The following is an 11,077-nucleotide window of genomic DNA, read 5'->3' as shown; positions in this document are numbered from 1 at the left end:
ACAATCTTTCAGGGCTTTTAGTTTTCTTTAAGCAATGATGAATGTTGACACTCATAGCTGTTAGATTAGAAAAACATTGAAAAAGCATTTCTATTTTTCCTTTATTGTTCCAAATAGAAAAATGGAGCCACATATTTCTAGGACTGTAGGGTTTAGTTTAAAAGCTTGTAAAAGATTTTGCACATCTGCTTTACAAAGAATTCAGTCTTTTCAAGGCTGCGTTCACTTTGGACAAAAACAAACATGAAGTTACTTATAGACATGGCATTACATTGGGAACTGTCATAGTTCACTTGTTTGAGGTTTCAGAAATGCAGCTCCTCCCCTGGATTTAGTCAGTAAACTCGATTACCTCCCACCTCTTCTCCAGCCTGAGCTCACAAAAGATGGCTCTTCCATCACATATAATTTTAAATATTCCACACTTACGGTTTCCACTGGTGATCTTAATAAATTAGTATTGCATTTGCAGGTCCTGTGAAGACTGTAGTCAAAATATTAGTTTCCATATTGTACTTTAGTAAACCCTAATTAGAATATTTTTGTTGGCTGAGTATTTCCTGGTAAATAGTGAGTAATTTGCCTTTCTGGTGAAGGTCACAGTGATGCTGAGCACTGAAAATCTGTGATTTCTCATCTCTCTCCAAAGCTTTTCACATTCACTAAGTTTCATTACATGTAGATGTGTGTCCTGTTTTTTCCCTGCAGTTGTCCTGGTTCATAGCTTTCACTTCCCGAATGGCTGACTCATTACTACAGGAGGATACAGAGTGTGGATGGTGCAGCACAGACACACACCTGAATTGTTTAGAAAGAGGGAAAACACCAACCACTGCTGCTGCTCCTACCTCAGATGGGCTTTAAGGCAGTTGGGCAATAGCAAATAAATGCTGTGCCCTGTAACAGAGAGGCCTCTGAGGCTGAGCAGCTCTCCTGATGTTGTTGCTGCTTTTCGCATGGGAGATTTTCTAAATAAACATTTAAAAGAGCTTCTTACTAGAAATTGTTCCAATCCAGCCTACTTAAGCAGGGATTGTATTCATGCTTAATTAGGCTTTCCTCTCTTTAATGGTTATAAAATAAAGCCCTTCCAAACTTTTAGTTGATGTGACCTGAAGGTGACCTGGATCTTTATAATGGTTGGCTTTTCAAGCCTGTTGGATTAAACAGATGTAAAGCAGAAATCTGTGGAAAAAGAGACTGACTATCCTGAGCTGGAAATTTAGAGACTATTTGCTTGGGGAAAAAGAATGTATTTCCCAATATTGTTGAGACTCTACATTTTATTATAAGAATTTCTTAAGTCACCACTTTTTTTTTCCTATTTTGTCTCTGCAAAAGCCTTCTTTCCTGTTTGCTTCCTGTTTGAGAAAACCAGGAATGGTGATAAAGAGCAATTGTTAAATATTTGGAGTGCTTTGCTCTGCAATTTTCGCCCAGGAATGTTAGCAAAATTTTGCTGAGTAGCTCTGAGTTGCTGATGATAACGTTTTAATAAGTGCTGGAGCACCAGGGACTAATCTTGATGAATTTTGGGGAGGAAAAAATCCAAAAACCCAAACCACCTAAATCTTGGCTCTGCCTGAAAATGGGTAAGTTCAGGATAACATTAATCCCACGCAGTGAGTGTGAAACTGTTACCAGCAAAGGATTGGAGAAATGCAGTGTGGTTGTCGCTGCTCCATGTGGTTATTTGGAAAATATTCCTTTTCAGAAACTGTATCCAGAACTCTGTAGTACTAGGAAGAAGATTTTAGGAAATGACAGTGTGCAACTGGGGTCACACATCTTTCCCTCCTCCTCCCAGCACCCATTTCAGCTTTTTTTGACTAATTGGAGCAGCCAGGAAATGATCCCATAGGTAAAACTGCTTTGCTTGGCACCTTTTAAGATGTATTTTGAGCTGCTGCAGGAATTTCAAGGTTGTGTCATGAAGTGGTTTGGCAGTACTGAGAGGAAGAGCAGTGGCTGTACAAATCTCACCTGTGTGGAGGGAGCCAGGGAAGTTGTTTTAGGAATGGTTTTGTGGAGGTGTGGTTTGTGTTTTAGGAATGGTTTTGTGGAGGTGTGGTTTGTGTTTTAGGAATGGTTTTGTGGCCTGTCCTGTTGGAGGCTCCTGCTGACAGTGACCTTGCTGCCCATGGGCAAGGCAGAGCAGCAGGTCATCTCTCTGCTGCAAGCTGAGACCTTTCTTTCCCAACCAGCAGCTGTTAGGGCTCCTTTGAAGTTATTTGGTAAACTGAGTCATAGGAAAAATTCTGAGCTATTCATGTAGGAGTGAAAGATGCCATGGGAATTTCTACATGAGTGTACCTAACATAGACCTCCCTGAGCCTGGTTGCTAATGCCTAAAATTGTTTGCAGGAGTGAACTCTGGTAATTACTAGCTTTTTCTTTTTTCCACCCTGTTTTCCTACATTTGATGCTGCTGCTAAAGAGAAATGATCCAGAGTGTGCCTCTGTTTTCCTTGTGCTTTCATTTATTTCCTATGGGCACAGTGTCAGTCCCACTATCAGGTTGTCTCAGAAGAAGATTGTTGTAATTCAGGTTTTTTTCCTAACTAAACCAGAATTTGGCAGAGATATAAAGGCTTTTGTGCATTTGGACTTGAGGAGTTGAAAGCTCTTCTCTGGTCCTATGGGAAGCATATATCAGTGGTGCTAATTATAATCCCAGGACAAGCTTGTTGCCACACAGAGGGAATAGGAAGTATCAGCTTCTCACTGGAACTCAGCATCCTGTGCTCTGCTGATTATGTGTAGCCATGGCAGATACTGGGAATGGGATTGTATTTCTTATCCTGCCTTTCTACTATTGCTGTTTGACTTTCAATCTTATTACCAGCTTTGGGGAAAAAGGCCCTCAACCAACTCAGAAGACTATTTAGGCTTTTTCCTTAGTTGTATTGACAGGGTGGTGCTGAGTTGGACAATAATTCATTAGGGTCAGTGCTGATGGAGAGCCTGTGGTGGGGACTTGGCTCTTCCTTACAGACAGAACTCATGGCCACACCTGGAGAGTGTTTGCTCTTCTCTTTCCTGTTGGAAACCCTGTGACATAAAAAGGAACCTTCATTAGTGCATTAGGTGACAAAAGCAGATATGGATGGGATGGGAAAATGCTCAAGTAAGTGTGGGGAAAAATAGTTGCGGTCCAAATATGTTTTTTTTTTAAAATATAATCTTACTGTGGGAATGAGCTCTGTGTCCCAAGTTGTTTATCATGAGGGTCTCCAGAAGGGCTGGGTTGACCAGAGTGGTTGTGTGCAATTAAGATGCTTTGATGGTTGTTTAGTGAATTTTTGTTCTGCCTCTCTTAGAGCATTTTCTTGGTGCTCAATAGAAAATGACAAGATAAAGAGCAAGTGCTACAAGGGATTGAGCAATAACTCAGCTTCTTCCAAAATCCTAGAAAAGATGAATGACTGCACATGGTGAATCATCACTGGTGTGGTTTTTCAGAGGAACAGCCAATGTTCCTTTGAGACTTGATGAATAAGCAGTTGCTGCAATTTTTTGTCTGTATGTGAAGTAGCCTCTTCCCAAAATGCAGCAATGGCCACAAAACAAGAAAAACCACGTTAGTGGTGAATATGGGTTTCCAGGTGTCCCATTAATTGATTTCTGTCGCACAGTTTCCAAAGATAACTACACTGGTTAAATGTTATCAGCTCTGTGGATTTATGTTACTAGTTATGAGGATTTGGGTTCTTGTTTTGCAGGAAGATACCATAATTATGATTCCAAATGGGTAAGAGGAAAGAATATGGAGGGACCATGTCAAGCTGACTTTCTGAAAATAGACACTTTAGTTCTAATTTAACAGTTATGTGTCTTGGTTTGTGACATCTTCAATTTGCTGTGTTTTTCTGTAACTGAATTAAACCACTCGAGTGCTCCACAGGTGTGCAAGCTCCTGGAGCTCTCCTTGTCTTCTATGCTGGGAAAGGCGAGCAGAGCAACTGTTAGGGATGCTCTGAGCAAACCCAGCTCTGACATTCCCCAAGGTGCTGGATCTGAATTTTCTCCATTTGAACTCCATTTGAATGTTTGTTGTCCTATTTGAAGAAGTGCCTAATAACTTTCTTCAGCTCATTAGTTCTCATTTCTAATGATTTTTTCCTTTTATTAGGAATACATAATCCGTGTCCAGAGAGGAGTTTCAACAGAAAACAGTTGGCAGGTAATTTCTTAAGTTGTAGTTCATGTAACCAGGATTCTTTTTTTAGGAAAAGTTTGAAAATTGCCTATTCCTAGCTTTTAAAATTTGAGCTGGAAAGAGAAATGTTGATTTGAAATTGAGAACATGAAGTGCTTGAATTCTTTTGGTCAAAACTAAGAGAAAAACAGTATTGCTGCCAGCTACAGAAGGCATGTTGTCTGCTGCTATTCTGGATATTCTAGGAAAAATGCCTGTCCTATGTTTCTACTGTGTGTTGGTACAACCATAGTTTTAAAATCTGAAATTCCAATTTGCCTTTCTCAGTGCTAAAATCACAGCTCTGCTTTTATGAGACCAATGAAACCAAGAAGTAGTAATGAAGATGAGCATGAAAAGTTGTTACATCTGATATGGCAAAAATGCCTTGTTTGCAGGCAACTTTGCTCACAAGTACTGTTTTAACATAATTTTTAGGAATGCATTTTCTGTCTGATCAAGTTGTGATTAAAGACCCTTTTTTGCTCTCTGGCAATGTGACATAAATCCAGCAGTTAGGCATTTGTACAAAAATTGCAAAAGAAGATGATTGTAAATGGGAATTAATTTTCTCTGATGGGATTTTGAGGAGTAAAATTCTAATGGAAAAAGTAATTTGTTTCCTGAACTTTGTATTTTATTTTACAGATTGTGAGGCGATATAGTGACTTTGACTTGTTGAATAATAGCCTGCAGGTAATTTTCACTCTTCATATATGAATAAAAATGTCATTAGAAGAATATATTCAGAATTGTGATATTTTTATATATAGTGGTGAAAAAATAAAAGAATTTGCCTAGCTGTAAAGAGAAACTGTGACTTCAAATGTAACATGAATGTGTACTTATTCCTCCTAGTTTTCTCTTGTAAAATTTGACTTTTAACATAAACAGGATCAATTTATATAGAAATGGAGGAAATTGGCAGATACTGAATCTTTCCCTTCAATCCTGTGACTTGTTCCGGTTTTATGTGTTTTTATTTGTTCCTCCTTTGACTTGGAGAAAGCCAAGGCACATACCAACCTTATAAATTCAGCATTGAAGTGCTATGTGTCTCATTATTTATATTCCTCTAAAAGCACTACCAGATGCTGCTTCTCATGTGATGGTTTTCTGTGTCACTGAGGAGTGTTCCTTGGTCAGACACTGGACTTACTGTGTGTTTTCTTCTGCTTTTTAGGACAATTCTTTCTTTTTAGTTTGTGTGGGAAAAAGCAGAAGTGTGAATGTGTTTGGGAACAGGGGGGAAGCAGCAGTGATTAACATCTACAGGAGACAAACTCCTTGCTTGAGATTTCCATACTGGCCAAACAGGATAAAAAGTGAACAGCACAATTTAAGGATAGATTTTTGTGACTTTAAAATTTTTCCCTTGTTAAGTGTTTCATAAATTCAAGAGCTTAATACTGCTTCCTCCCTCCTCCCCAAATCAAGTCAGCTATCTGCTTGATGAACTTTGGTGAGCAAAACCCTGCAAGGGTGTTGATTTGTGTGCTCTGAGAGCCCACTGTGACTGCTTCCTCTGCTGCAGGTGGATCAGGGCAAATCAGTCATAATTCAACAGATGCAGCCTGGTTGCCTTGTGGAATTATTCCTATTATTGCCTTGTGGAATTATTCTGTTAAATGTGCAGTAGCACGTAGGAACTTTTATCATGACCTAGAAACCTTCTCTGTGATGTGCTGAATAAATGCAATACAGAGTGTCTCCTGCACCAGAGACATCCAAGATCTAAAATTAGACAAACACCCATGGGAACACAAGATGTTGAGATGGTACTGGTCATCAGAGTACCTTGGGGTCATTGTGGTCTAATCATAGTTTTGATAGAAATCACAGAGAAAAAAATTTGTGACAGTTTTGAAAAGAAGGAAGAGTTCACTTTGCAGCCACCTATAACAAGCTGCTCTTAACCATGGGGGAACAGAATGTGTTAAGGCATGAAAAGGATTTGTTGCCTTCTCATTTACCTTTCAAATGAGGCAGCTTTAGTAGAGAAGGCAATGGACCTTTAAGACTTAAAATCCAGAAATGACAGGTACTGCAAAGTTAGGCCTATGTGGAAAATCTATTAAGTGAAGGTAAATAGGTTATGTGTGATGGAGTTTAGAAAGGAAAAGCCTTTTTATCTGAAATAGAGGTGGATGATAAAAGTGGAGGGTCCAGGGAATTATCTGATAGCAACTTTGCAGAGTGGGACAAAAGGGAAATTTGAAACAAGAGAAACTAAGATCCAGGACAAAAATGTCAGCTGCTTGGATGACTGGAAAACATTAAAAAGAATTATCAAAATCTACCTCTAACTTTTTTGGGAGGATATGAGATGGTGGCTAAATTAGCAGGCCATGTGCTTTAGCAGTTGGTCTCCTCCAGTGGTTTTCTCCCACTGTTTCAGAGTTTTTTATAAATTACTCTTTGTGATGCTGGAGCTGAACTTTCCTCATCCATTAAGACAACACCACTTCTCAGATGTTTCCATCCAAAACTCTAAACAACAATATTCCATCACAATATTCAGGTCCCGTGATGTGTTTTAAAACTCTTTAAGCTCTCACCTTGTGTATATTGAAATTAGAGTTAACAAACAGAACTCCAAACAAAAAAGAAGATACCAAACCCTAATCTTTTTCCTTCAAAGCTAAAGATCTGCTGAAAGAACTGCTGGAGCTTCTTTTGGGTGTAAAGCCCAAGTTCTCCAAGTTCTTGTGGCATACTTGACTTCTCTGTGTGTTTGTGTGGATGTGTTTGAGCACAGCTGCGGTTGAGTTGGAATGCAAATTTTCTGTTCTTAATCTAGTACTACCTATAGTAAGAGTTGATAATTTAAAAATTGTCTAGGCTAGAGAATGCAGTCCTGCCAAATGCCTTGGAAAAAATGAAGTATATATATATGTAACCCTGATTTGTATCATAAAATTTCAAGACAGGTTCCCTGAAATCTCAATTGTACCAGATTGAAAAGCTTCTTCCAGTCAGTTCTGCATTTCTTCCTCTTGACTTATTTGACAGAGATCAGTGGAGATCATTCTTCTGTTTTGTCAAGTGAAGTGCTGGTACTGGAAGTACTGGAATTCACAGCAAGATATCTGGCTTTTGTGAAGCATTTTATTGCAGCTTTTGAACAGACATTCCTCAGCAGGCTGTGGTTTGAAGATAAGAATGTTAATTCCCTGGTTCTTCCCATCCTGGCTCCAGTGGTGAGCTGAGAAGTGGTGTCTGAAAGCATGTGAGGTCTTTGCAAGGTCAGGCCCTCAGTGAGGTGCTCTTCTGTGCTGGAGTGTTCTTGCTGTGCTGTGCTGTGTGTTTTGGCAGATAGCTGCCAAAACCTGGGCCTGAACGTTACTTTCTGTTGAAAAATAGTAGAAGTCTGATTTATAAGTTTTAAAACAAATTATAGTGGTTGGAAAACATGTGAATTAGAGTCAGTTTCTCTCTGATGGTAACTAGTTGTCAGGTCAAGAAGGTAAAGGTGATTATTTGACATGCTTTTTAAGTGAATAATTCTAGAAGAGGACTCAGTTCTTGTTTAGAAACTCAGTTTTTAATTGAAATGAGTGGTCTGCCAAAAGAGAGTTCTGTTTGCCTCTACTGCTAAAACTAATTTGGTGAATTACTGGCTGTAAGTGATATATGGTTGCTTTTAGTTTTTTCCTGGTTTTTATTAATAGTTTCTGTAATTCAGACATAGTTATAGCTCTTTTCCAGTCCATAATTTGAAGTCAGAAAATGAGAAGTAGGAGGAGTACTAAAGTTAGCAGAGGACAACTCCTGTGTTCAAATGAAGGAGGTGGAAAGGAAGGGGAATGCTCCTTCTGCCCCAGTTTGTTGAACTAATCTGTTACTTTTTCCAGTAGTTAAAATGAAAGTTGTTCAAACACCAGAAGTTCCAGTCTTCTCCCTGGTGAACTGTTTGCTTTAGAAATGAGGTTATTGCATCTGGTGTAATTGATTCCTGCAACACACAATTCTTAAAGATAACTCCCAGGGAGATTCAGCTTACCCAAGGCAGGTGCTTTGATCTGCAGGACAACGATGTGTTAACAACACAAAAAATGTGTTCTGGCAATTCACATGATGTAATTGAATCTAAACACTAAAGATCATCTCTTTGATCTGAGTTACACAAGGCTTTGAATTTTTTTCATTGTCCTATTTTGAAGGATTTCTCTGATTTTTTCCCTTAAGTTTTGGATCTCTTGTGTCAGTATAATACAATTAGTGTACATCCCCTGGTAGATTGCAGCTGCTTCTGGGTTGAAGGATGTATAGATGTTTAAAAAATGTACAGGAACAAATTCAGAAGATAAAATGGAAATCTGCACCGTATATGAAATTGCATATTTAAAATACTAATAGGGCTTAACATTACCTACAGATACATAGAGGCAGATGAAAGTTACTAATCTGCACTTGATGAAATAAGAAAGCATAAATCTTACCCAGAAAAAATGATCAGGTGTGAATTGTTTTTGTGCAGTGGAAGAAGTACATCATGGAAAGAACCTGGCTGAAAATTGTAGTTATTTAGTATCTGAAAGTTTCTGGTAGTGATCTTAAGTGTATGACTCACTAGCAAAAATTTGTCTCCTTGTATTTTCAGTGTTGTTCCACTTACTAATCTCTTCACAGTGGGATGTGAGCTGTCATCTGACTCTGATAACAGTGCTTAGGAAAAATAGAAAAGCTTGTAGATACACAATACAAAGAGAGTTATCCAGTAGTTAGCTTGCGGCTGAGAAACTTTTGCTTTCTGCGTTGCTAGTTTTATATCCTTGAGGTATTTTGAGAGCAGGGTTAGTAATTTTTCCTCTCTTTTTAAGATCTCAACTCTAAGTCTACCTCTTCCTCCAAAAAAGTTGATTGGAAATATGGAGCGTGAATTCATTGCTGAAAGACAGAAGGGCCTCCAGGCCTACCTGGATGTAATTACCACCCATCACATACTGTCCAACTGTGAACTGGTAAAGAAATTCCTGGACCCAAACAGCTATTCTGTAAATTACACTGGTAAGTAGGAAATGCAAAACTGTGCTTCACTTTGGCTTCAGTGTGTGCTGTGTATCTTCTGTCAATGCTGGCCAGGATCTACACTGAAGCATGGGGGGAACAATCTTCAAAATTATCCTACTGTGCATGTGATTATTTATGATAAGGCTTCTCCAGCTCTGTGCATGGATCCTGCTGGGATTGCCAAATATAAATATTTGAGTTATTTCACAGTGGAGTGAAGAGGGTCAAGATCTGTATAAGCAGAACTTAGAGGAGGGGGGGTTGGTGAGAGCGACGTCTACTTTTCATAATTCATAATAAATTAAAAGAATTGCTTTTGGGAAAGAATTTTTCTGTCAGAGGGTAAGGTGGAGTTAAGTTTGTTAGTGTTCTGTTAAAACAGCCCATTTTCTGAACAGTGAATCTTTCAATAATTGTGGTTATCTTGTCTAGCTCCTGCTCTTGGTTTGGGTGTGAGCTAATTTAGAACTAATTGTTTGAGCTAGGTTGAGTACTTTTTCAAGGCTAGACTAAGCAGATACCCTCTTCCCACAGATACTGGAAAGTCACTGTATTCCTTAAAATGATATCCCAGTGATCAGTTTCTTCATTACTAACTGTTTCTTCTTTGAATTTGTCTTATTTCAGCTTCAGCCATTGGATGTCAATAAATATTTGTCTTACCGACTGAAAAAACTTCCTCTTAGTGATGAAACCCACTCCACAAATTTAGTTCATAGGCAAACCAACTCTTTGCAAAATGCAAAGCTTGTTTTCTTGGAAGCAGAGCCTACTGAAGCAGGAACTCACTGCTTCCTTTTCAGTTGTCTATTTTCTCTCTCTTTATGTAACATTCTTGTAACTTCAGCTTCAAAGTGCAGAGCACATTTCCCAATGTGATAAGCTGTGCAGGAGTTGTAAATTATTAGTGACTCTCTAAGGATGCAGTTTGTCTGGCTAATGCTGAGCAAGCAGTTTAAATTCTCAAGGAGGTGTTGTGATTTCTGTGTTAATTTTGAGCACTTTCATCAAGATTGTTTTTCCTGCAAATTGCTGGGAAGCTGGTGACACACATCATTGCCTATGGACTTTAGAGACACCATCACTTTGTCATTTCCTAAATACTGGAGCAGAGACATGATATCTATTACACTTTTTTTCTAGCATATTTCTAAAGGAAGAAGATACAGTGCAGAGAGATCATAACATCCTTACCTTTTTGCTGTGTTTCTATGCCATGATTCCCTTGGCATGATTCCCTTTCTCCCCCCACTTCTCATTGAGATTTCCCCTCAAGTCACTTCATGAATAAACCAGTTGTGTTCCCAGCTGTGGGAGAATTCACTAACCAGATGGGTGTCCTCCCCCTTGGCCCCCAAAATGTATGAAGGCTCATGATAGCTGGCCAAATACCTCTGCCTGCACAGAAAAGGGCACAATAACCTATAGTGAAACAGAACTAAAGAGTTTACATAAACTACACTTAGTAATAGCAACATAGATGGATGTCAAAGAGATAAAAGCACTTCTACAGATGCAGCAGGAACATTTGATATTCTAATGTTGTGTACACCTAGTGTGGGAAATCTGAGCTGTGATTTAGACTTGGAAATGTAGATCCAGTACAGATAGAATAGAGATGGGGAAGCTAAGTTTTCCAAGCAGTGCTTTCTCTGTTTTCTCTCTGGATTTGAGTTATCAGGTTAAAAATGCAAATGCCCTCTAACTGTGTTTTTATCTGATTTCCTTTTGAATTGATTTTGCTGACTTTTAGTCTGAATTCCTGAAGGCTTCCTTCTGGCATTGAATCTTACCTCATATGTGGATAATTACATTATACAGTGCATAAAAACATTTAAATTTTTTTCCTTCTTTTTCTCCCTCTTT

At 38.7% G+C, this 11,077-nt stretch overlaps 1 protein-coding gene across 1 annotated transcript in view; it reads left to right on the top strand.

Annotated features, from left to right (window-relative positions):
• The first annotated feature begins 4,137 nt into the window (after nt 1-4,137).
• PXK (PX domain containing serine/threonine kinase like) overlaps nt 4,138-11,077 on the top strand; it is a 24,696-nt gene continuing 17,756 nt past the window's right edge. The window contains exons 1-4 of the mRNA XM_031056315.1: nt 4,138-4,183; nt 4,847-4,894; nt 9,022-9,208; nt 9,644-9,663. Coding sequence (XP_030912175.1) covers nt 9,070-9,208; nt 9,644-9,663 — 159 coding nt within the window. The 5' untranslated portion in view covers nt 4,138-4,183; nt 4,847-4,894; nt 9,022-9,069. The remainder of the gene's footprint in view (nt 4,184-4,846; nt 4,895-9,021; nt 9,209-9,643; nt 9,664-11,077) is intronic.

This window comes from Geospiza fortis, unplaced genomic scaffold (genome assembly GCF_000277835.1).
Source record: "Geospiza fortis unplaced genomic scaffold, GeoFor_1.0 scaffold70, whole genome shotgun sequence".
Taxonomy (NCBI): Eukaryota; Metazoa; Chordata; class Aves; order Passeriformes; family Thraupidae; genus Geospiza; species Geospiza fortis.
The sequence above is the reverse complement of the archived record's forward strand: the minus strand, read 5'-3'. Positions and strand labels throughout refer to the sequence as shown.